Source organism: Typopeltis vanoorti, chromosome 20, assembly GCF_054136105.1.
Source record: "Typopeltis vanoorti isolate ZY-2024b chromosome 20, IOZ_Tvanoo_1.0, whole genome shotgun sequence".
Lineage (NCBI taxonomy): Eukaryota > Metazoa > Arthropoda > Arachnida > Uropygi > Thelyphonidae > Typopeltis > Typopeltis vanoorti.
This window is the reverse complement of record NC_143568.1, coordinates 41,642,150-41,668,087: the sequence shown is the minus strand read 5'-3', so window position 1 is coordinate 41,668,087 and position 25,938 is coordinate 41,642,150. Positions and strand designations below refer to the sequence as shown.

Below are 25,938 nucleotides of genomic sequence, written 5' to 3'. Positions count from 1 at the left end.
ATAATTACACCAAGTTACATGCAATCTGAATCCTCAATTCCAAAGTCGAAGGCATCTGAGTGATAAACTAGCCTCGACGCCCCTTGGTGTCGAGGCTAGCTGGTGAACGGACGTGCTATCGGAGAGCTCCTGAGAGATTTGTGTTTTTTGTTGATTTATTGATGTTTTGGATTCAATTTAATGGACTTAAGTGTGTAATTTTGGTATATTATTGGAGCTTTATTAGCGTGGTTAGTGTACTAAAGTGTTTTATAACATAATCTATGTCGGGAAGTCGCCGCTAGATGAATTCGTAATGTGTAGTGTTCGTGTGCAAGCTCCAGATAAGATAAGTATCATTTTCAGTTATCGATACAAATTACTTAATATTGTGTAGTTTTGTTTTGTTTGCCTTGCGTATTTTAGTGCGTCTATTTTTGGTGTGTTATAACGTATAATTTGACAAAACACGTTGAAATAAGTATGGCACCTGTGCGAAGGAAAATGGCGGCCAGTAATGAAGGTTCGCCATCGTTATCAAAGAACGGTAGCATAAAAGAAATGAGTCAGTGTACTAGCTGTGAAATGTACGCTTTGCGGAGTGCGGTCGGAGTGTGGTTAGATGATAATAAAGGATTGAATGTGTGTAGAAAATGTAGGGAGAATGAGGAATTGAAGTGTATTTCGGATCGTGAGTGTGATGTTTTTGTCAACTTTCAGAATGAAGGAAATAGGGATATGACAAGAAACGGCAAGGTTGTACATGAAAATTGTGAGAGTGTGAATGTAGAAAGTGTGAATGATAGTATAAATGGTTTCTCAGAGAACAAAAAAGATGAGATAGATGCATTGAGTGAGATTGCGTTGTTGAATAGTGCGATAGAAAGAGCAAAACAGGAGCTAGAGTGCATGAACAAAAGGAGACTGAATGAACCAACCAATAATAAAAGGTATGACAGGAAAAATAGACGTATGAATGTGAACATAAACAAAATGAAGGATAGAGTGCTGTATGGAGACTCGTTAGTACGAGGTGTGTTAGTAGAGGATTTGACAAAATCGTACCAACCTGGTGCGACCATAAAGGATGTAACTGAGTCTATTAGAGAGCAAAAGGAAAGGGTGAAAGAAATGACTGTTGTGGCAGGTACGAATAATTTGAAAGGAGATAAAATGGAAATGATAGAAGACCTGAATGAATTGTTTGAGGTAGCAAAAGAAAAGAGTGAGAGAGTTAGAATGATTAGTCTTTTGCCACGGTATGACAGTGAAATGTTTAAAAGGAGGGCTATAATTGCGAATGACTTTATGCGTGGGTTATGTATGACGCGTGGTGTGGAATTTGTGGATGTGTGGAGTGAGTTTGATGGGCGAAAGGATCTATATAAGATGGATGGCTTGCATTTGAATGGTTACGGTGTAAGAAGACTTGAGAAAGTGTTGCTGAATGTAGTGGATGTGCAAATTCAGGGAAACTAGATTTGTTAAGTGGGGGGGAGTAGACATACAGTCCTTATGGAGGCAGTTGAATGTAAGAATGAATATAATATGCCAGAGCAAATAAGGACAACAAATCTGAGTGGGATAGTTAATATAAGGCATCAAGGTAGGGTTGGGGCTAATGGGGGTCTTAAATTCATGTACACTAATACTAGGAGTATTAGGAACAAGAAGAGTTTTTGGCCATGGTTGGCACTTCCAGACCACAGGTTATAGGTATTAGTGAAACATGGCTGACTGTAGATGATATAACTAGTGGGATTGAATGTGATGGGTATAGTGTGTTCAGGAATGACAGAGAGAATAAAATGGGGGGAGGAGTATTGTTGATGATAGCTGATGAGCTCCAGCCAAGGAGAATAGAAGTTGAATTGCAGGATAGAGAAAAGAGCACTTTTGAGGCCATTTGGTGTGAGATTGTGGCTAGCAGAACTAAATATACAATTGGGTGCTGCTATAGACCAGGTGATGGAAAAGATGGTGGTGACAGTATGCACAAGCAAACAGAAGAAATGGGTGGAAGGAGGGTGATTATTATGGGAGATTTCAACTATGGTCGCATTGATTGGAGAGAGGAGAGGACACACGGGAGGAAGGAACTGGATTTTATGCGGTTATTAAGGGATAACTATCTGCGACAGCATGTAATGGAAAATACGAGGGGTCAGAGAGTGCTTGACCTAGTAATTACATCTGAGGATTTGGCTGTAACAAATATGACCACATTGCCACCAATCGGTGAGAGTGATCATAGGGTCTTAACTTGGGAGGTGGCTAAAGGTGTAGAATTTTCAATTAAGACAGGGTACATGTGGAATTATCGGGCTGGAAAGTATGACAAGCTTAGGAGTTTGATTGGTTCAGTGCCATGGCATGTACAACTGTAAGGACTAGAAGTTGATAGTGCATGGGAGGTAGTTAAGAAGTGCTTGCATGAAGCAATGGCTGACTGCATACCTAGAGTCCGAATAATAAATCAAGTAGGGGTTAAATGGATGAATAACACCATTAAGCTTGAGTTGCAAAAAAAGAAACAACTATGGAGGGAATTTAAGGAGAAGGGTGACCGGCAGGCACATGAACGGTATAAAGCGCAGGCCAGAAGGGTGACGAGTGTGGTAAGAAAAGCAAAAAAGGATTACGAAAGAACATTGGCCATGCAGGCTAAAGAGAATCCTAAACTGTTTTTTAGATATGTAGCAATTAAAAGGAAAAATGTACATGGCAGATTGATTTTAAAGAATGCCGATGGTAGGGAGGTAACTGAATCAGTTGAGATAGTTGAGTTACTGAGTGAGCACTTTGCAAAAGTATATCATCCAGGTGGTGACATTGCAGAAACGAATAAACCAGTAGATTATACAGGAATTGTGGTTAATGAAGTGGAGGTGAGTAGTCTATTGCATAACCTCAATGTCAATACATCTGTGGGATTGGATGGTATACCAGCTCGTGTTGTACAAGAAGCAGCTAAAGAATTGTCAGTACCCTTGACCATTTTGTTTAATTTGAGTCTCGGGTCTGGGTTAGTCCCGAGCGGGTGGAAAGAGGGGAAAATAGTTCCACTGCATAAAGGTGGTTCCAAGACTGCTGTTGTAAATTACCGACCAATTAGCATATCAGGAATCATTGTCAAGGTCTTAGAGAAATTAGTCAAGAAAAGAATACAGGATTGGATAGATGAAAATGGGATATTGTATGGGGGACAACATGGTTTTGTGAAGGGTAGATCATGCCTCAGTAACTTGCTCACGTTTTATAACACAGTGACGGCTGAACTGGATAGGGGTAATGGGTTTACAGTGATACTACTGGACCTTGCCAAGGCCTTTGATAGGATACCACATGGAACCCTAATCAGTAAACTGGAGCAGATGGGTATAGATATAGGGTTGGTGAGATGGATAAGAGGGTGGTTGAAGGAGAGATATCAAAGAGTGGTTTATTCAGGAGTGGAGTCTAAAAGACGTCTTGTGACTAGTGGAGTGCCACAGGGCTCTGTTCTTGGACCACTGCTTTTCAATTTGTTCATTAATGATATTGGAAAGGATCTGAGAAGAAGTGTTCACTTGTTTGCTGATGATGCAAAGTTGGGTAGAGCAATTGTGAGTGCAGAGGATGTCAAAATTTTAAGGATGATTTGGATAGTTTGGAAGACTGGGCTAGGAAAAATGGATGTCAATTTAATGTGGCAAAGTGTAAGGTTATGCACTTTGGGGTGAAAAGAATAGCAGCAGTATATCGCATTGGTGGAACCATACTCCAGGAGATTGATGAAGCCAGGGATTTGGGAGTGTTGGTGGATAGGGAATTGAAGTTTAGGGGGCACATTGCAAAAGTAACTAAAACAGCTCACCAAATCACTTGGCTTCTGAAAAATACTTTAACATGCAGAGACGAACAAGTTGTTGTTCCTCTGTATCGAGCCTTGATAAGATCCCATCTGGACTTCTGTGCCCAGCTATGGGCACCAGGGTTTCTTCGTGATGGGGAGGAAGTGGAGAGGGTCCAGAGACGAGTGACCAAGATGATAGCAGGTCTGTGGAATGAACCTTATGAGAATAGGTTGAAGATTTGTGGGTTGCAGAAATTGGACGATAGGCGAAGAAGGGGTGATATGATTGAGACATTCAAATTACTGAAGGGTTTTTATAAGATTGATCCAGAAGATATTTTTGAAAATATGACTGGTGGCGGGAGGACTAGGGGCCATGCATGGAAGCTGGGCAAGAGCGTGGTTGACAAGGGTGTTAGAGCTAGGTTCTTTACTTGGAGAGTGGTAAATGAGTGGAATAAGCTTCCAGAGTCTGTTGTGGGTGCTACGACCGTGAATGAGTTCAAGGCAAGGTATGATAGATACTGTGTGAATGTTGAATAGTTGTTCTTGACATGATGTTAGGGCCTCCCTCGATGAGTCTGTCGACTCCTTGGAGTTTCCCGGAACAATAATAATAATAATAATAATAATAAACCTGGTATACACATTGTCCTGTCAATTACACAGGACATGCAGAAAATAACTTATTATATGTTTAATAAACAGAAATAGATGCCCTTTTTGAGAACATTGTTATATTTCTCAGAAGCTATACATATGCTCATAATGTTTTTTCCCCCCCAGCAATTAAAAAAAACTACTGTATTAAGTACAGGCATACCCAAGTCATGACACATCAGGTTCCAGACCACAATCATATAGCAAATTTTGTCACATGACAAATCTCAGTTTTTTTTTTTTCCCCTCTCCATTTGCTGACACATGTAATAGTTTAATAATATTTTTAAGCAGTCATATATATATATATATATATATGCATAAATGATGTAAATAAAGCACTAATTTATGTCTGGTACACAAAATTGAAAAATTTATAATAATTTTCACAAACATAAGCTATCCTCTGAATAGCATGGCTTAAAGGAACAAGCCAATAAGTTTGGTTTTCAATCTACACTATTAAAAGTTTTACATTTTGGCATTAAGATTCTCACATTTACAGACAACTGCAGTATAAACTGATGTAGCACTTTTCACTTAACTGTAACAACAGCAGTGCAAAGTAAGTTTAGTTTGCACCCTCTCTCAGTGTTTTATACACAATGTGACTAAATTTAATATTTCTATCCTTAGTATCTAATGTAATAAGTTTACAGATCTTTTCAATGGAAGCAAGGATATCCTTCCCTTGAATTTTATTTGCCATTATTAACAACAATAAAATAAAATAAGTTATAAACAGTTTATAATTCACAGCAAAACATCAAAACACAGAGAGTGAGAGGCAGTGAGTAATTATGTAGTAAACAAACAACTCATGAAAATGGTTGACAATTTAAAAATGTTGAATAAGTGGATCGCCATAAAGCAGGGTATTAATGTATTCGCTATATATATATATTTTTTTTTTGGATGAAATCTTTTCATTAGTTCGAGCTAAAAAGCATTATTTAACTAAAGAGCCAGCTCCTCCTCCATTGCTTTTACCAAGCTATCCTATGGTCTCCTTAGTGTACTTTGCAATTAGATTACAGGTCATTCTTCTCACTGGTCATTCACTAGTTGTCAAGGTAGATGGTTTTTCTCTCATCAGATTTTTCCATCAACTGGAAAGTGCTTTGAGCTTTCATCCACACTCACTCATTTCACCTTATACATCACAATTACCTCAAATCCTCAGTTTTAGTGATTACAGCACACTCCATTGCTCCTCTCCATTCACAAAACCTTGAAGTACTAAAATTATTAAAGCTTTAAGATTATATATTAACAATTTTGTTGCCATTTTCAAATGCAGTGAAGAACATTTAGTAGGTTCCAATGCTACTAAAACATAATCCTGTGTTTTTTCTCAGAAGGAATATCACAATTCTCTCTCCCTCACTTTTGATAATATTTCACCCACCAACCAAGATCAGTTTTCTCTTCTCAAGCTGATTTTCATATTTGGCTTATGCTGGCACAAATATATCACATCTATAATCTCTTCACAGCCTTCAAAAACCTTGACAGAAATCTTAAAGCTTTTCATAAACATTACTTCTCATTTACTCAGCACACTAATAATACTTTATATTTTGTTTACTGCCGCTATACTTTCTTTATGTAAGAGTGCCATGTATGGGCATATGGAAAATCACTTGCTCACACAGAAAAGTCAAATAATGGAGGGGAAGGGGTTGTCCTCAGAATTCTAATACTTCTCATTCATAATTTCGCTCTGCAATCCTGTGATTTTGTTTTAATTTACAGGCATATCCCAGTCATACGACATGTTAGGTTCCAGACTACCACTGAATAGCGAGTCACTGTTTCTCCCTCACCATCCTGACTTGTAGATGCATGCAATGATTTAACGACGTAAATAAAGCATTCATTTACATCAGATGTGCAAACCAAATATTCAGAATAATTTTCACAAATGAAAAAGTTATTCTGAATAGCTTGACTGAATGGAACAGATCAATAAAAGTATTTCCATTTCGGCAATAAGACTGTCACATTTATGGATGACTGTAGTATTAAATAGTGTAGCACTTTTCACCTCACTATGAACTTCATCATTGTTTTAAACAACTGTAACAACAGCAATGTAAGGTAAATTTAGGCTGTAGCCTATCTTTGTGTTTGATACACCATCGTCACTCAATTGAATAATTTTATTCTCAGTATGTAATGTTACAGATTTACATGTTTTCTTCTTTTCAATGGAAGCCACAGCACCCTTATTTGTATTATCTAACAACAATAAAATAAAATAATAGTTATAAGCAGTTTATAATTCACAACAAAACAAAAGATATGTGAGCTGCCAGCTCACATATCTTGCAGTGGCCCTATATCTACTGCCTAAGTAGTTGCCAGCATTCCTAACCATGTTTCTTTTTTGCTGTGCCAAGAATCTCTTCCAACATTTTCACACTCTATGTGCACCCCTATTTCATATTTTATTCTTCTTCCTTTCCAGTAATAGGTCTAGTGGCCTATTACGGTCTCTTCCCATATTTTCAAAGGCCATCCTCTATTCCTTCTCCCTTAAGATCTACAAATTCTAAGAAAAAATAATCACATATCACTTTTTAATGCAATTACATTTAAACACACACTCCTATATACTTAAAAATTTAAGTTCTCCATTCAATATTTTCCAGCTGATATTGTTTCATGGAATAAAAAGTTTAGGGTCTAAAGTCAAAAACAGGTTTTTATTTATTTATTTTTAACTTAGAATGGGTGAAGCATGGGAATAAATGTGCAATTCGTTGTTCTATACCTACAAAAATTCTTAAACAAGACAATATTCTATTCCCTTTTACAGTGAACACATGCATTTCCATCTGTCTGATTCTTGTTCAACCTTAGATGCGTTGAGTCTCTTAAGGGTTTTATATAATTTAATGTAATTTCTTTGCCATTCCCCTGCTACATCCCTCGAAGGGTAAATATTTCATGTTTGTAGTGATGTGTTCTCAGAGCTGTTTTTCCTGTTTTGAGGGATGAAAAACCAGAATTTCTGGGAGAAAATACATTGCACCTTCATATGAGCTAACTGGCTTTTAAGTCAAAGTCCTTATAAAGGTTTTTCATGTCATAGACAAGATTTAAACCCAGGTCTTTCCAACAAAGGGCTGCTGAAAACCAAATGAGCTATGGAGACATTTACAAAGCATGGATGTTTGTAAAAGTCTTTAGGTGACAGATGATTTTCAATGCCAGTATGAGGCAACCAATCTGCTCACTGGTGGTCTGAAGTGGCTTGTGGATGAGATTCACATAAAAAGAAGCGATGACATGGCCAATAACTCAGAACAGTTTTCATAGCATATCATGATAAACTGCTGAAATGGAATATTCCGCAGAATTTCATATTAAATACAGTAATTTTATTTATTTATATTTTTTTTGACAATGCCAAAAAAAAATTACATGAAATAAAATGACAATGCAATTTTATTTCCTTAAATAAAATTTTACCTACTTGTCACTAACTCCTCTCGCTTTGAGAAGGGCTGCAGTGTAACAAATGGTTGCTGACTTCGGTAAATTTATATCTGGAAACAAAAACATTACATAAATTTAAATGAATGGCCATGAGATATAAAGTGGCTTCTACAGTAATTAACAAGAGTTGCAACACATCAAAGAGAGAATTTATTAATTGCAAGTTATACTCAATATTTCAACATTATAGTTTGGCATCTTTAAGAGAATCAAGAATACAGAGAATTAGTAATGTAAGAGGATAAAAAAAAAAATTTGACAGAGTTATCCAAATTAGCTTCACACTCACAGGCATCATTATTTCCCAATATGTACCTCAGAGGGCGCATTAATTAAAAAATTAATTTAATAAAATTAACATTAAACTTAGGATTAGTTAAAAAAGTGTAGATTAACTTCAGAAACTCTTTCGCATTATAGTCCTTTCAAAACTGCAGGCTTAGATACGATATAGTTGTTTGAAAAGTTTGGTCAATTTCCAATAGACGGCAACACAATTCATTCATACCACTGTCGGCATGTAACATCTTTTTCATGACCCCTAGCAAAATTTTAGCCACGTGCGACGAATAGTTCTCGTTTGGCAAACATTTAAAATGACCGTGTTTGCATTTTTCATAAAAATGGAGAAAAACGAGTTTCCTGCAGTGATAAAACACTTTTATTGGAAGAAGTGGATGGCCATGCAGATCAAAACAGCGTTAGATGCAGTTCATGAGAACTCTGCACCAGAATTAAATACTATTTCTTTTTGGATAAATGAGTTTAAACTTGATCGTCCATCGAAGATGAAGCATGCTCCGGACACCTGACTGAGGTCACCACAAAGGAAATGATTGACAAAATCCATGGTAGCATTATGGAAGACCTCTAAGTGAAAGTGCATGAGATTGTAGGCATCTCAACTGAATGGGTGTATAATATTCTGCACAAAAAATTGTGCAGAATATGTGTGCGCCGATTGTTGACTGTCGATCAAAAACGCATGCAAAAAGACATTTCAACACAGTGTTTGGCGATGTTTAATCGCAATTCACAGGATTTTTTCCGTCGATTTGTATCATGGCTGTAGACGAAACTTGGATCCACTACAAACCCGAGTCTAAGCAGCAGTCAAAACAGTGGACAATGCCCGGTGAAAGAGCACCAAAAAAAAGCAAACATCGTTTTGTCAGTAGGGGAAGGTGCTGGCCATTGTTTATTGGGATTCCCGGGGAATTATCATGATTGACTATTTGGAAAAGAATAAGACAATAACAGGAGTCTATCATGTGTCATTGCTGGACCGTTTAAAAAAAAAAAGAACTGAAGCCAAGATTGGCACACAAAAAAAGTGCTCTTTCATCAGGACAATGCACAGTCCCACACATCGGCCATTGCAAAATTGCATGAATTGAGGTTCAAATTGGTTCCACAATCACTGTATTCTCCGGACTTGGGTCCGTGTGACTTCTTGTTCCCAAACTTAAAAATTTGGCTTGGTGGGAAAAAAAGTTTCATAGAACAGGATGTCATCAAGGCTGTCAATGACTATTTTGCAGAATTTGATAAATCCTAGTTTTTAGATGGGATGAAAAAATTGGAAACTATGTTGAGAAATAAAGGTGATTTTTTCCAAAAAAATGTGTTTAACTTAATTTTTTTACCAAACTTTTCAAACAACCCTCGTATCTATAAACTATATGTGATCACTGATGTGCGCATCACAACCTAATGTCGATGAAATTTTTTTTACAAAGTTCCTTGCAGTTGATCACTCAGATGCACATCATATAATGAATTTATGGCAAGCCTCAAGTTCTCTATTAATATGGCAGCTTTTGCCAAGTCTGGAAATACAATGCCACAGCAGTTGAAAGTTGACACAGGATTCTACATTTCCTAGTTATCCGGTGATACAGTGAACACGAGGCATCATTTGAAAGTGGTTACCTTGTTGGTTTAAGAAGAAATAAGTATCCTTTTCATATGCTTTGATGTGGATTAATTAGATAATCTTTTTTAATTAGCAATGTGGTCAGATCTAGAGAGGTGGAATGGATTTGGAGGGGTTAAATTCATGGCGAATAAAGACATTGCTGGTGTTAATGCTGGGAAGAGAACATGGACACACAAGAGTAGTCTAGATTCTATTATTTTTACTGTGAAAATGGTGGGATTACTGGATTGCTTCTTTGGTGTTTTTTTCTTTTTTTTAAATCATACCACAGTCCTGATGCGAGTTGCTCATTTACCAGAGGACTAAATATGTAAAGGATTATGTGGAATTACAGCCACAGCAACTAAGGTAATGTTACTAGTGTATTATATCTGTTAATTATTCTCTAACTGGTGTGGCTATTTTACAAGATTAAAAACCCTGTCACCTCTGTATCAAACCAGTTAACTCACCTCCTTCATTAAAAAGTCCATACAAAGTTTTGGTCCCGACAGGATTTCAATGTAGTTTTTTTTTTTCGAGGAAAATGCTTCATCATCCTGTACTATGGAGTTTGAAATAAAATCAGCATTTTATTTCTTGGCCACATATTGAAATGATATGGATGAGAGATTATTAGCTGCTTGGTAAGACACTTTTTTTTAAACATCATTCACTGCATTTTGAGAAAGAGAGCTTCATCATGCAACCCTGAATTCGTTAACAAGAAATTAAATGTTAAACTAGATTAACAATGCTAAGAAATTATATTCTTGTTTCAATAATGTTAACCTTTTAATTTAGAACCCTCTATCTTCTGGTAATACCAACATATGCAGTTTTAAGCCAATAGAGAATATGATTTGGCTGGTGAAGTCCCAAAACTATCATCCCATCTGTATTTGTTCAGTATCCAGTAGATACATACTAATGGGCACACTACATGAAGGTGAGGATTGGATATTAGGTCCTAGTCATTTCTCTGTGTTCCTTAAACTGGGTGGAGATCTCCTCTCCATTAACAAAAAAAAGTGTTTGATGCTAAAATGGTAAGAAAAAGATCTAAAAAAAGATTTAGGTGGACTGATTTCGTAAGAAGTGCTCTAGAATACATAAATAAGATGTGACAATACAAGTGACAGATTAATTTGGAGGAAAATTGAATTCAATAATAATGCCAACTTAATGCTTCACCACAAGGAAGTTTAAATGCATCCTGGACACAGGCCCATCCCCAAGAACCTTGAACCTGTACAGCAAGTCCCTATCCCAGACATCTGAGACAATTGCTAAGATCCTCAAAAGATAAAATTTAGTTTCTACATTTTCTCTATCAACAAAATGTCCTCTTGGTTACCATCCATGAAAGATAAACAGCCCTGCCTCTTTCTCTCTCCCCCTGGTGTTTACCAGATTCATTGAGGTTGCCTCTACTCATACTTTGGACAAACAGAGTGATCTTTGAAAAATGACTACAAGAACATTAATCTTATATCAACAACAACAAATCTGAAAATATCATATCTGATGGTCATTACAGTTAGTCGATCTCTGGCACGGGCAAGCTGGGTTTTTTCTCCCGGAAACTCAGGTTTTTCATCCCATAAACTCAAGAAAATCAACCGTAGAACCCACACTATTTCAGATGTTAAATATATTGTGTCAGGGTTAGGGACCACGAGATGGCAGCACTTGTTGAGCAGTCTCTCTTCACTGTGTGCTGCTTAATTAGTGATAGCCTTGGGCCAGCTATCACTGATTGGGTACCAGTGGAGATTGAACTGCCCACTCACTCTCCAAAAGTTAGATAGGGATAAAACGGCCTCCTCTACTCTCTATATGGGAATAAAAGGCGTTAACTGATTTTTTTAATATTTTTTATGATACCTTCAATTAAGAGTATGTTGACAGTCAAAAGACTGTTCAAGTTATAGGAAGCTATTAAATGTTAAATGAAAAATTAAAAAATTAAAAGTTAAATGTTAAAAAAATTACACAATGGAAGTTTATTTTGTCCTCCTTTAAATTATATGATAAAATGACTAGAAATATATTATCTAAGATCCTTATTTAAAATTTCAGCTGTCCTACAATAAGGAACAATGCATTTTTAGAGAACACCACCTTAAGGTGAAAGCAAATCTATTCTTCCAATGGTAGAATAGATTTGTTATGTATATAGAGTTAAGTCATTTGGAAGAAGTAAAGTACACATTTGAATAAAGAGAAAAACTGAATTTCTTTCATTCTTGGGAAGTACTGGTTCCTCAAATTTCTTGCCAATAAAGACTAGAGGTTTTTCCAAATTGCGACTGCTCTGCCCAAAAAGATAAATCTTGTCTTGTCCTAAGTGTTATCAAAAGAAAGACTAAGGGTATCTTTTTCTTTTTCGTTCAGGAAATGAATCAAGTTTCTCTAACATTGAAAGTAAAAAAGTTATCAGTAATAATACTACTTTTTTTCACTGTGTATGCTTCTGTGATCACAAAAGAATATCTAACCTTGAGAATACCTCTAAATAGAAAAAAATGGTAATAAAGTACATAAGTTAATTTTTTTTAGTGCAAAACTAAGAGTTTTGCTAAAATCATGCATCTAAGACTAACTCATCTTGTTCTGTAAAGTGCAATCTTCATTTAAAAATTTCGTACAGATGACACCTGCAATACCAACAAAACATAGCTGTTTTATCGTACTAAATCAGATAGTTCCCTGTGTCATGAACACGCAACACTGTTTAGAACGATGAAAGCAACAGATCTTATAAGTGTTTATGCCACTCAAATATATCAAGAAATAGTAAATGAAAGATGTTGGTTATTGGTAAAAGGACCAGGCCGCAATGCTTTAACCACCCAACCAGCCATAATGTGTATACACGTCAAAGTTATCAACGATACAAGTGCATATTAAAATTTAATACCATTGATATTACATTGAAATATGTGATGGATACAAAATGGATGAGGAGTAATGTATTTTATCCATATTGATATTGATGTGTTGATAAAGAATGGAGGGTGTACCATTTTGGTACCATGCAAACAATTTTTTAAGAATTGACTTATGAGTTGAGATATGGAATTACAACAGAAATCAAGAATTTTATTGGTTATTGTCAGCACAAAAGTTAATATTTTACAAGCACACAGTTTATGGCCAATAGTTGGCAAAGAATAAGCAATAGGACCATTCAAAACCTTCCTCACTATAATTTTAAGCATTTAATCATGGATATGCCAAATATGACCAATAGTGAAAATGACATCCCATTAGACGAGACATGAACCACATCAGAAACTATGTAGCATCTGCATCCATTGATGGTCGTCATCAATACTGTATTGAAGCAAATCACACCAGAGGGCATTAGAAGAAAAAGAAAGTTGATGAGGATGACCCCCCCCCCCCCCACTACCAAGCTTGAATGAAAATGAAACTAGAAAATTTATAACTGGATCAGAACTATTTCATAGAGGAAGGCACTAAATACCTGCACCGATTTTGGTTAACTGCTGTTAATAATAAAAAAATAAATAAATCAACTACACTCAATCAATCCCTACAATCTTTAACTAAGAACTGCATTATACTTAATACTTTTATAAATGAAATTATTTTTATAACAAACATTTTACTTTAATTAGAGCCAATTGTTTAAGTTTATAAGTCAGTAATTTTGCTTCATAATAAATGAATAAATGCAGAACTTATCTAAACTTGTATTTTGTCTTATGTACATATTCCTTTTAAACTCTTGACATGAAATTTCATTTAACTGGAGCAGCCACTTAATTAGACCAAATTATGCTATTCTCAATGTGGCCCAACTAACTAGAATCCACTGTACTTTGAAATATGCAGTGCTTTTTTTCTGGCGTAATGCACCAGAATGGCATTCCAGCAACTATTTTTTTTACAGTTTTTCAAATTTTTCAAAAGTAATTTTTGAAAGAATGTTCGACTGTACATAACATGTGCGCATGTGTGTCACCAGGCATCGCCTGGTAACACGCATGGGCACGCCATTAGCTTCTACGTTTGTGGCTGTATGGACGAGTGATTGACAACATGCGAAAGATTTTCAGTTAGATATTTTTAGATATTTTATATCTAAAAAATATCTTTATTGAATTGATGTAAATTTAAAGTCATTATTTTCATATCCTTTTAGGATTTTTTTTTTTTTGCTTTTTAGTGGAAAAGTCTGACCCCAAGTTTGAAAATGAAAAAGATTTCCAATTACTTCTCAACTACCGGTCCCATTAATAAAAAGCCCAGAATAATAACAGGCATGACGTCCAAAAATATGGGAATAATGGTGCCAGTTGATGTTTTCGAATCATCTCAAGCTAATCTTGAGGAGCAAGGCCAAACTGAAAATGACTGGCCGAATTGCTGGACAATTAGATCAAAAAAATGATTTTTGCTTGAAAAATGAATGGATGTATATTTGCAAAAAGAAACTTGGCTGTATGCCTTGCAGAAAAGTTAGAACTCTTAGAATTGAAACAAAGATGGGAATGAAAAGTTCCAAAGAATGGGCCAACAATGAGATTACATATTCTGGCAAAGATAGGCAGCTACAGATGAGCTCACTTTGAAAAAAAAAAAAAAAGCTCGATCACAGAGAATCTGCTGCACACAAAGCAGCATTAAAAATTGTTTCTGAAGCCGAAAAAAAGACCCTTGAAAAGGTTTTTTTTTTAAAATCATTATCTCGTGAAAAAGAAATAACCGCAAAAATTTTTCGAACTGCATATAAAGTAGCAAAGGAAAACCAATCATTCCATAATTTTGAAAGTGAAATTGATCTGCAAGAACTGAATGGAATTGAAATGAGTTGTATTCTTCATTCGACAAATGCATGTATTAATATTGTGAATCATGTAAGTAAAGAAATGAGAAAAAATGTGTTTAAAGAAATCGTTCAATCCAAAAATATAATTTCATTGATAATTGATGAATCAACAACAATAAGCAATAAAACCACTCTTATAGTGTATATTCGATGCTGTATCAAAGGTGTTGGAATTAATTCAATGATAAATTTATTTTTGGACTTGATTGAACTTGAAAACATAATGGCAAAAAGTGTATTTGATTCCTTACTCCAATGTCTTAACTATTATGGAATGACAAAGATTATTTTAAAAAATATTTAGTTTCTCTAGCATGTGATGGTGCTGCTGTAATGCTAGGGTGTAAAAGTAAAGTGAAAAAAATTGCTGTCAGAAAAATTTCCTTCTATTATAGTTTGGCATTGTGCTAATCACAGACTAGAATTATCAGTAAGTGATGCTATAAAGGAAACTTCAGGAATCAATAGATTCATATCATTTATTGATAAACTTTATGTCCTATACCATGCTTCATCAAAAAACAGTAGAGAGTTGCATTTATGTGCAGAATCACTAGAGGTCGAGCTACTGAAAATTGAAAGAATTTTAAGTACTCGATGGGTGTCATCTAGTTTCCGTTCAGTTTTGGCTGTGTGGAATAATTTTGAATCTCTAGTGCATCATTTTGAAGATGCGATGCACGATCCTAGGAGAGATAAAAATGATAAATGTACTTATGATGGCTTAAGAAGAAAAATAACATCTACAGACTTTTTTTTATCTAGGATTGATGTGTGATGCTCTCCAAGAATTGTATGAATTAAATTTGGACCCGCAAGACAGTGACATGAACCTTTACAAGGCAAATCAAAAAATAAATGCACTTTTACAAGTTTTTGAAGAAAGAAGACAGAATTTTGGACCCTATTACAGATGTGCATGCAGCTGCTGTACGTGATCTGTGCTTTAGTGGAATTTTACTTCACGAAAAAGCTAAAAAAAAAAAAATCCTCCTATTGAACCAAAAACATTTTATACCAAATTGAAAAAAGGTTGCTTGATAGCGAAGATGTTGAGCTAGCACTTTGGCCTCACGAGCTTGACCAAAAACAATGGCCTGAAGATATTGATGCTCAGGTAACATTCGGAGAGGCAGGTATTAGAAATTTGTCAATCAGACAGCCACTAAATGAAAGAGAAATAATTCGTAAATTCCGTAAATACATGCCCAGAAAAACTGTTGCATTTGATACATGCTCTGAATACCATTCCCATTTCATCAAGTGAATGTGAACGTGGATTTTCACAGATGAATTTAATTATCACCCCAACAAGAGCTTCATTGAAGACTAAAAGAGTTTCGGCACTTTTATTCATCAAACTCGTTGGACCACCTTTAAGACTTTTCGATCATTCAAAGTATGTTGATCTGTGGTTACTTAGAAGACGACATTCGGCCTTAGATATTAAGAGCAAAGAAAGGAGTCGAGACAATTTGTTCAATGAGAATTGGACAAAACTTTGGAAAACACTATGAACTTCTCTTAAATTATATAATGTTTTTACAAATTTACTTTTATATTTGGTCTTTAGTTGTATATTTTAATTTGTTTGTTTAATTTTACATTGATCATGTATAAAATAAAAAATACTGAAGATAAATTATATTTAATTCATTTATCTGACTCCGTGACAGCAACAGCTGCTTTATATTTCATTTAAATTAAGATTTGAATATCATTTTCTTTAATAAAAAGCTTAACAAGATGTGAGTTCTGGCACCTTTTTTTCTAGAAAAAAGCACTAGAAATAAGTATAATGATGTTTATATGATTTTTCCTATTATATTATTAAACTATCATCAGAATGTTATTTTATTCAATATGCTGGAAGAAAATGAAGCAGAAGTAATTTCAGTTATATAATCAGCAGAAAGTTAGAAAAGCAATTAGGCCTAATTGAATCCAAGGTCTAAAAGCTTTTGATGGTCATTTCTGTTCCGATTTCAAGAAAATTCAGAAAGATGTACTTAGATGATCACATTCTTGGAACTTAAAATGCTTGCAGACATTTTCTACATTGATACTAATACAAGTGATGACAAGGCATATCTGAGTATGCTACAATTAAGTGTATATTCTTTCCCACAAGTAAAATTTACATTGGTAGCTGTTTATAATAGCCAGTCAGCATGACAATGCTCTGCAGTCTTAATGATAGGACATAGTGAATCATATTAATACATAAGAACAGTTGATGGGTATGCAAACAAAAGGAGACAGGAAAAAGAGAGAGCAATGGAGATATATCAACAAAATAAAAGTAGTTATGAACAAAAAAATTCATTTTATAAAGGAGAGTATGGATATTAACTTCATGTATTTTCACTGAAGATGATAATCTGTGGTTTGTTTATCTTATCATTAGTAAATATAAAATGACTTTTCGTGAAAAAAAAAAAAAAAAAAAAAAAAAAAAAAAAAAAAAACAATCCCATACATCATAATTTCACTTAATAGTCTGTTTCTGAATAGTCAAAGTTTGCTAGCCTGGTTAGCACATAGTCAGCATATTTACTCTCCAACCAACAGTGTGAGGATTTGAATCCTGCATTGTCCATGACGAGATTAAAACTCTCATCTGGAAGGTCTAAAGTGGCTTGAGAAGTTTCATGCTTGGTCTCCCAGAGGCATTTCCAGATTATGTAAAAAATAAAAATCAAACATTCAAAAAAATTATATAAAATTAATGAAAATAGAAAAACATCCTCAGCCCACTCACTCAAAGCATCCTCAGCATGATTATTTCCTTTTTTGACTATAAGTCACAAATGGATATAACCATGCTGGAGATTTGTATAAACAAACACGCAGCTGAAAAGGACACAATATTGATACCAAAATTACTGAAGCTAAATTTATAATTATTTTTAGAAGTCTTGCAATTCAATTCTGAAATACTGCATTAGTACATCTGCTGTTTTTAATTTCTCCTATAACAATTCTGACCCCCTCTCCACACACACACACACACACACAGGTAGTCCTTGACTTACGACGGGGGGGTTCCCATTCCAATGTCTCCATCGTAAGCCGATTCTGACATAAGTCAAGGACTTTTTAATTCTCGATTTGTTTGATTTCTGTTATATTTCATAAATTAGGTTTCTATTTAACTTAAAAACGGTTAAAAATGTATAAACTTACATAAACATTTATAAATTATTTATTAGCACATATACATATAAATACAAAATTAAGAAAGAAAAATACATAAACACATATCAAAAATGGTGCGCTTACTTTAATTTGAAATTCCTTTAAATATTAATTAACATAAACATGGTGCACTTTTAACAACAGAAGGATATCCTCCACAGATGGAGGGAATAATTTGTAAGCCTTCTTAATCCAGGTGGCCTGGCAGCTGTGGACATACAAAAGGTGCAGATCAGGGCAATGACTAGTCTCACAGCAGAAGAGGTCCATTTAGCAATAAAATTGCTAAAATCGATTTTCATCATCACCAGGGCTGCTGGTGATGATGAAATTCGCCTCCAAATGCTAAAAGCCTTAAATCGAGCTGGTGTTCTCTGGCTGACTCGAGTATGTCAGGCTGCTTGGATATCTGGGCGAGCACCAAAGCAGCGGCAGACAGGTATAATAATACCAGTCTTCAAGAAGGAAGACTAGAGAGATTGCAGCAACTATTGTGACATCTCTCTACTCAGCCTGCCTGAGAAAGTATATGCTAGGTGCTTGGAAAGAAGGTGAAGGAACACAACTGACCAAATCTTCACTTTAAGGCAAGTCATTGAGAAATCCTGGGAATATGCCAAGAATGTCTATACATATTTTGTGGACTTGGAGAAGGCATATAACTGGGTTCCTTGGGATAAGCTTTGGCAAGTAGTACAGGAGTATGGAGTGGATGGCCAACTATTAGCTGCCATCAAGTACCTGTATGAATGCTGGAGTTTTGTGTCAGGCTAAACAGCACAAAGTCTGAACCTTTCACAGTCTCCGTTGGTCTCCACCAAGGGTGTGTTCTGTCACACCTTCTTTTCATAATATTTATGGACTGGACTGATAGGCACAGTCAAAGCAGCGAGTGTGTCAGAATTGGAAAGTGTAGCATTGGACGTCTTTTTTTTTTGCATATGACTTAGTTCTGCTTAGCTCTGCCACAGATGACCTCTAGAGGACCCTGGATAGGTTTGTAGCTGTTTGTGCAGAAGCCGGGATGAAGATCAGTGTGGCCAAAACGGAAACATTTGTGGTCTCAAGACAACCAACCCAGTGCGCTCTACATGTGAGTGGAGTTCCACCGAGGCAGGTGGAGAAGTTTAAATACCTTGGGTCCATATTCACGAGTGATGGAAAGTGGGACGTAGAGCTAGATACTCGAATTGGATCAGCAAGTGCAATATTGCGGGAGCTTGGCCATTTGGTAGTATTGAAGTGGGAGTTAAGCCAGAAGGCAAAGCTGGCTGTCTTCAATACAGCCTATATCCCCCATCCTCACCTATGGTCATGAGAGTTGGGTAATGACTGAAAGAATGCGGACATGAATCCAAGCGGCCTGAAATAAGGTTCCTTCGAGGAGTTGCAGGGCTGACAAGACTCGATAGGGTCAGAAGCTCTACAATTCGAGAAACCCTCTCAACCACTGCTTCTCTGTGTTGAGAGATCACAGTTACAATGGTACGGGCACCTGGTCAGAATGCCAAAAGAGAGGCTCCCCCAGCAGGCCCTCTTTGCCAAGCCAGAGGGTGGGAGGCCACGGGGAAGGCTAAGGATCACTGGAAAGACTATATCCAAAACTTTGGGTCGACATGTCTGGGAATCCCACCAGAACACCCAAGCTTGGTGGAGGAGGATCGTGACCATTGAAAGTCCCTCTTGCAGCTCCTGCCCCAACCCAATTAGAAGATGGATGGATGCATAAACATAAACAAAAAACTTATTAATGGTGTCTTTAATTAAAGGTGAGTAACTAACTCATTTGGATGATAAGGTTATTTCTCGCGATCAGGAGTAGCTTTCTTAATCAGAAAATTGGTTAATGTTGTCTGTTGGGTTTTTTCTTTTTTTCTTCATATATTTTGTGATAACATCTGACTGCTTCTCAAATTTGCTTTTCGACTTTGGCAAAGTGATCAGTGTCTTGATCCATATTTTCAAGTAGCTGAAGTCCTTGATTTAGTTTAGAAAATACTTCAGCTAATCCTTTTACAGTAAATTTTTTTAACGATTTCTCTTCTTCATCTTCGTCATTATTCCTTTCTTCTTCTACAACTCTTTCATTTTGGAAAATCAAGTCTTGATCAGTCAGTTCACCGTCTTCGTGATCTGCTAATTCTTCTATATCGGTAATATTGTTTTAGATCCAGTTTTCTTGCAATTTCAACGATTTCTTCACCAATTTGTTCTAACATACTATGCATATTGTACTATTCGAGTGTTTCCTGTGGTAGTAACTTCTTCCAAATTCCTTGCATATATTGTTCCGATACTTTCTTCCATGAAATTCCAATGTTCTAGATACATTAGTTAATATCATAATTTTTTCAAAAATCGCATAATGTTATAGCATCGTTGTCCATTGATGTTATTGGTTGAGAAAATGTAGTTTTCAGATAATGTCTTGAATGTAGCAATCAAACCTTGATCCATAGGTTGAATGACAGCTGTTGTATTGGGCAGTAGATACATCACATTCATATTTTCATTAAAATCGCCGATGTGATGAGGATGTTCCTGGAGAACTGTCAAGCAGCAATAGAATTTTAAAAGGAATGTTTTTTTCAAGACAGTAGGCACGTACTTCTGGAATCAAACAATTTAAGAACCAGTCTTCGAATAAAACAATTGTCATCCAAGCCTTAGGGAATACTCCTGTAGTAAACTGACAACTTATTCTTGCAATGTTTTTCAAAGCTCTGGGGTTTTATGAAAGGTAAACAAGAAATGGTTTTAATTTAAAACCAGCAGCATTTCCTCCAAGAAGCAGCATAATCCTATCTTCAATGCATTAAAACCAGGCACCGATGTAGATTCTCTGTGAATGTAATTTCGTTCTGGCATTCTTTTCCAGAACAGTCCAGTTTAATCTACATTAAAAATCTGCTCTAGCATACAGCCGTCATCTTTTATCATCTCGTTCAGATTTTTCTTGAAAATTTCGGCAGTTTCAAAATCAGAACTAGCAGCTTCTCCTGTTATTCATATGTTATATAAGTTAAATCAGCTTTTGAATCAATAAAACCAACCTTTATTATAAAGGTATGCTCGCCATATTTATCTTCTTGTTGTTTCCTTAAATCGTCAAATAGGCTACATGCTTTTGTTTGAATCGTAAACAAACTCAGAGGAGTATTCTTGTTGATTTGATCATCTATCCATATCATTAAAAGATTCTCCATTTCATGAATTTGCCCTTCTCTTTTTTTCATTAAAATTGTACATTTCATATTAACTGCCCCTTTAGCTACCTCCATTATTCTTGATTTATCTTTTATGATTGTTGAAACAGTTGAATGCAATAGTTTTTTTTCTCATGCTATTTCACCAACTTTCTTTCCTTTGTCATATCCCTTAATGAACTTCATTTTAACATCTAAACTTAAAGCTTTCCTCGCCTTCTTTTTTATGTTGGAATTTTCATCAGTAGTATTACTTCTCTTACTGGACATGATATGATTATGACAAGATACAAAAATTGCAATGAGAGAAACGAACACTTCGATTGCTGATTAGCAACTAACGTGTCGAAGGCTGTGATAAGTTAGAAGTGGGTGAATCATACCAGCAGCTATTGCGTATTGGTGATAGGCTTTACTTGTCGACTAATGGTGATGCTGCAATGCGTATACAAAAGCAATGTGATATATGTATGTACCGTATTTTCCGGTGTATAAGACGCACTTTTTTACCTTAAAAATTCATCTTAAAAATGGGGTGAGTCTTATATAATGAAGGTAAAGATTGTTTCCTCTTTTCAAAGTCATACGCATTCCCTTTTATGTTCCAAGATCTTCGTGGGCAGTTAATGGTGCAATCAAATTGATGCGTGACCTCCACGTGACTTCTAGTGTGTGTCATTGGCTAAGAACGGGAAGTCCTATTCAAGTTTCATAATATCTTATCCGAGTAATCAGTTACCGATGTTTATCAGTATTGAGTTCATGTGTTGAGATATTTTGTGTTCAGTTTGATATTTTCCCGTAGATTTTAGTGATGGAAAAAAAACAGGCGACATTCATATACTTCAAGTTACAAATTGCAGGTTGTAAAATATGCAGAAGAACACAGGAATAGGGAAGCTGAAAGACATTTTGGACCTCCGCCTACAGAAAAAATGATTAGAACTTGGTGTGGTCAGAAGGAGATTTTGTACAATTTGCGTAATGAAAATCGCGCGGAATGTGGGAAAATTGCGAAGTGGCCAGAGCTAGAGACCGAAGTCTTGAAAAGGGTGCAAGAAAATTGGCAAAATGGCATTGCCAGTTCAACAAAAATGATTCGTACACATGCAGTCAAAGTAGCCTGTGAGGTTTTTTCCAGAAAATTGTATTAAATTTCTTGGGTGCGTCTTATACATCGGAAAATACGGTATATGCTGGCGGAAAAGTTAAATTAGAGAATTTTTAATAATTTTTGGCCGTTGTAAGTCGAGGACTATCTGTGTGTGTGTGTATATATTACATTTACAAATTGAGATATGCTAACATGGCATAATATGCTTTACTGTGAAAGACAAGATTTGCATAATTTCCAAAGTAATTCATAGCTTCTGTGTATGTTGCATGGAGTTAGCTGTTTACAGTCCATCACTGCAGATAAGTTACAGGAACTGCCAGTAAAGACCAAACTCAATTTTATTTTTTCATTTAAATTCTCTTATTATTTTTCTCCATCTTAATATTAAATTTCTTTATATGAATTTCTGCTAAGGATGTGGTCTAATCATGTTCCAGCATAAAGTTCTTCCACAAGTTCAAGTTATGAGAAGACACAGGAAATGAGAAAAGTCAACACTTTTGATAGTGATATCTACATGCTGGTTCAGGATACAAAGGGTGTACAGAGAATATGAAATTGGAAGTGAACTATCATTTAGTTTTATGAAGGATAAAAATAAATATCACACTGAAAAGAACAGTATGTAAGAAAGTTTTAGAAAGAATTAAAGTTCAGCAGCTTTTACAGGTAAACTGTAGAATCAATATACAAACGTTATTCAGGGGAAAAAAAAAGAAACTAAACAGTTTGAAAACAAAAACCAACCATAAATTAAATATGCCAAGAAATTATATTCTCGGTTTAATCCTTTATCCAAGTGTAAAGAAATAAAGTTTGCACATGAAATAACTCCACGACTCGACAACTCGTATACTGAGGCTAATGACTTCACATCATTTGCCTTAGTATCCCATAATGCAAAGCGCATATTCTCATGGACATGTATAATGCTATGCATTAAGGGAAAGGTCACTACCCAGACTGGTTTCAACCTTTATTGAGGTCTCATTAGTGGGAACCAGACCCAGAAGTGAGTGATATCAAGGTTGAAGTAATGCAAAAGTCATATTTCCATATACAAGTACCCAAAGGGTGTCAAACCTTATTATTAAAATACTCTGTTGAAAGTTTTTCCACTAGGTTAAACTATAAATTGAAGATACCAAGAAATTATATTCTTGATTTAATCATTTATCCAAGTGTAAGCAAACAAAGTTTACGAATGAACTAACCTCACCAAGTGGGAAACCTTTCAACATCTATCTCTAGTCCAGAGTATTTTAATAATAAGGTGTGATACCTTTTGGCTACTTGTATGTGGAAATATGACTTCTGCATTACTTCAACTTTGGTATCACTTTTGAGTCTGGCTCACAATGATGAGACCTCAATCAAGGTCCAAACCAGTCTGGGTAGTAACCATTCCCATAATGCAAAGCATTATATATGTCCATAAGAATATGTGCTTTGCATTATGAGATACTAAGACAAATGATGTGAAGTCATTAGCCTCTATATATGAGTTGCCCAGTCATGAAGTTACTTCATGTGCAAACTTTGTTTCCTTACACTTGGATAAAGGATTAAACCAAGAATATAATTTCTTGGCATCTTTAATTTATAATAGAATCAAGTGGCAGCCCTCTCTCTAGAAGAAAGTATACTGCAAATCCCTAGCAAATAAATAGGCAGATGCCCTAAAAGAATACAGAGGGGTAAAAAATGTAAGAGAGCTAAACAAAAATCACGGAAAGACTACAGAAGGAAGGAAGAATGCCGACAATAAATATCAGAAAGGTGACAATATGTTCCAGAGGCTACTAAAAAAGCTTAGAAATGGTGAAAGACAAAATTGACAAATTGAGACATGAAAACTGAAGATAAGGATATCCAAAATGTCTGAAGTAATTACTTTGAAAGACTGTTAAACAAAACAATCAGAGCAGAACCAGAAAATTTGCAAGAGGAATGGAAACAGGAGGACATATCAATATTTCAGATAGAAAAACTATCAAAAAAATAAAATATAAAAAACCCAGGTGGAGTAGATAATATTTGACCAGAAATGATCAAATATGGTGGTATAAAAGTTTTACAGTGACTATACTGCATATTTCAGAGGGCATGGTTAGAAGGTCAAATTCCAGATGATTCGAGTACAGCCGTCATATATTCCCATCTATAAAAATAGAGAAATAAATCTGAATGTGGAAATTACAGAGTAATTTCCTACTGAGTGTTACAGCGAGACTTTATGCATACTTAACTAAGAACAGGATAATAAAAACTGTGCAACAGAAACTTGTAGAACAACAAGCTAGTTTTAGGCCAAACAGTGGTTCTCAAGATCGGAATTTCATTTGACAAATAGCTAAAAAATTATGGAAACATAACAAGAATCTGTAATCTGATTTGTATAGATCTAGAAAAGGCATATTAGTAAAGTTCCAAGAGAGCTTTTCAAAACAATACAATAATATGGGATAAATAGAACATTAAATAGCAATAAATAGTCTATATTTATTTTGTAAATCATCAGAATTAAAGGAAATACAGGAAGGTGTTTTGATGCAAAACCAGGGGTAAAATAAAGATACACACAATCAACACTCTTCATCATTTATATGGATTGCATTATAAAAGAAAGTGGCATTAAACCTGGTATTAGAATCAGAAATATCAAACTTTGCTCTCTGCTTTATGTAGGTGATGTACTCCTAAACACATCAAGTTGAACTCTCAAGAGTTCTCTAATGAAATTGAATAATAGCTGTAACAAATTTGGCATGAAAATAAGAAATAAAAAGACAAAATTTATGAAAATAGGCAGAAAAATAGCAAACTTCTGCTGCATTCTTAAAGGCAAATCTATAGAACACTTAAAATATTTCAGCTATTTAGGCACAGTTTTTAATGACGAAGGCAAATTAATTTGGAAACAGACAAAGGAATAAGCAAAGCTGATATAATGGAAATCCAGTTAAATAAATTTACAGGGAATAAGAGAGAAAATAGCCAAACACTAAACTTGTATAGCAATATATAAGACAGTGTTCAAACCAATTATAAGTTATGGATCTGAGAGATGGGTTAAAAATAAAGCACTTGATCAAAGATTAGAGGCCACAGATATGAGAGCTCGGAGAAAAATTTAAGGCCTGAACAGATGGCATCAACAGCAGTTTAATAACATCATATTAAAAATGAAGCTATTAGAAAGGAATGTGGCATTTTATTGCATTCAAGAATGTGTGAACAGAGCTAATGTAAGGTAGTATGGATACTTAAACAGGTGGGGGAAAAGGTTAGCAACAGGTGCATGCCAAGAGCGGGAGAGGGAACAAAAGATCCAGTGCAAGACCAGAGTATAGGTAGACTGAGTCAGTCAAAGTGCCTTAAAAGAAGAAATGCTAGATATGACAATAATGGAGTGCTATCAAGTAATAGACTAATTTAGAGGAAAAGTGTTGATATTAGATTAATAATAATGTCAACTTGATGATGTAGTGCTGTCATAGAGGCTTGAACAAATCTTTAGGGTGTATATCAAGAAACTGATGATATATATATATAAGAAGAAAACATTGAGTCAGCTGTGAAGTTGCCTGTAAGGATAGAAAAATAAGAATCATAATTTTCTATCCTTAATAACAAAAGTTCCTAGCAAATCTGTCAGCA

General features: G+C 35.3%; 1 protein-coding gene across 2 annotated transcripts in view; it reads right to left on the bottom strand.

The window, feature by feature from the left end:
* Positions 1 to 25,938, bottom strand: part of LOC150095393 (suppressor of tumorigenicity 7 protein homolog) — a 458,155-nt gene that overhangs the window by 144,571 nt on the left and 287,646 nt on the right. For both annotated transcript variants that reach the window (XM_090410726.1, XM_090410727.1), the window contains exon 10: positions 7,956 to 8,028. In XM_090410726.1, the coding sequence (XP_090266852.1) occupies positions 7,956 to 8,028 (73 nt within the window). The remainder of the gene's footprint in view (positions 1 to 7,955; positions 8,029 to 25,938) is intronic.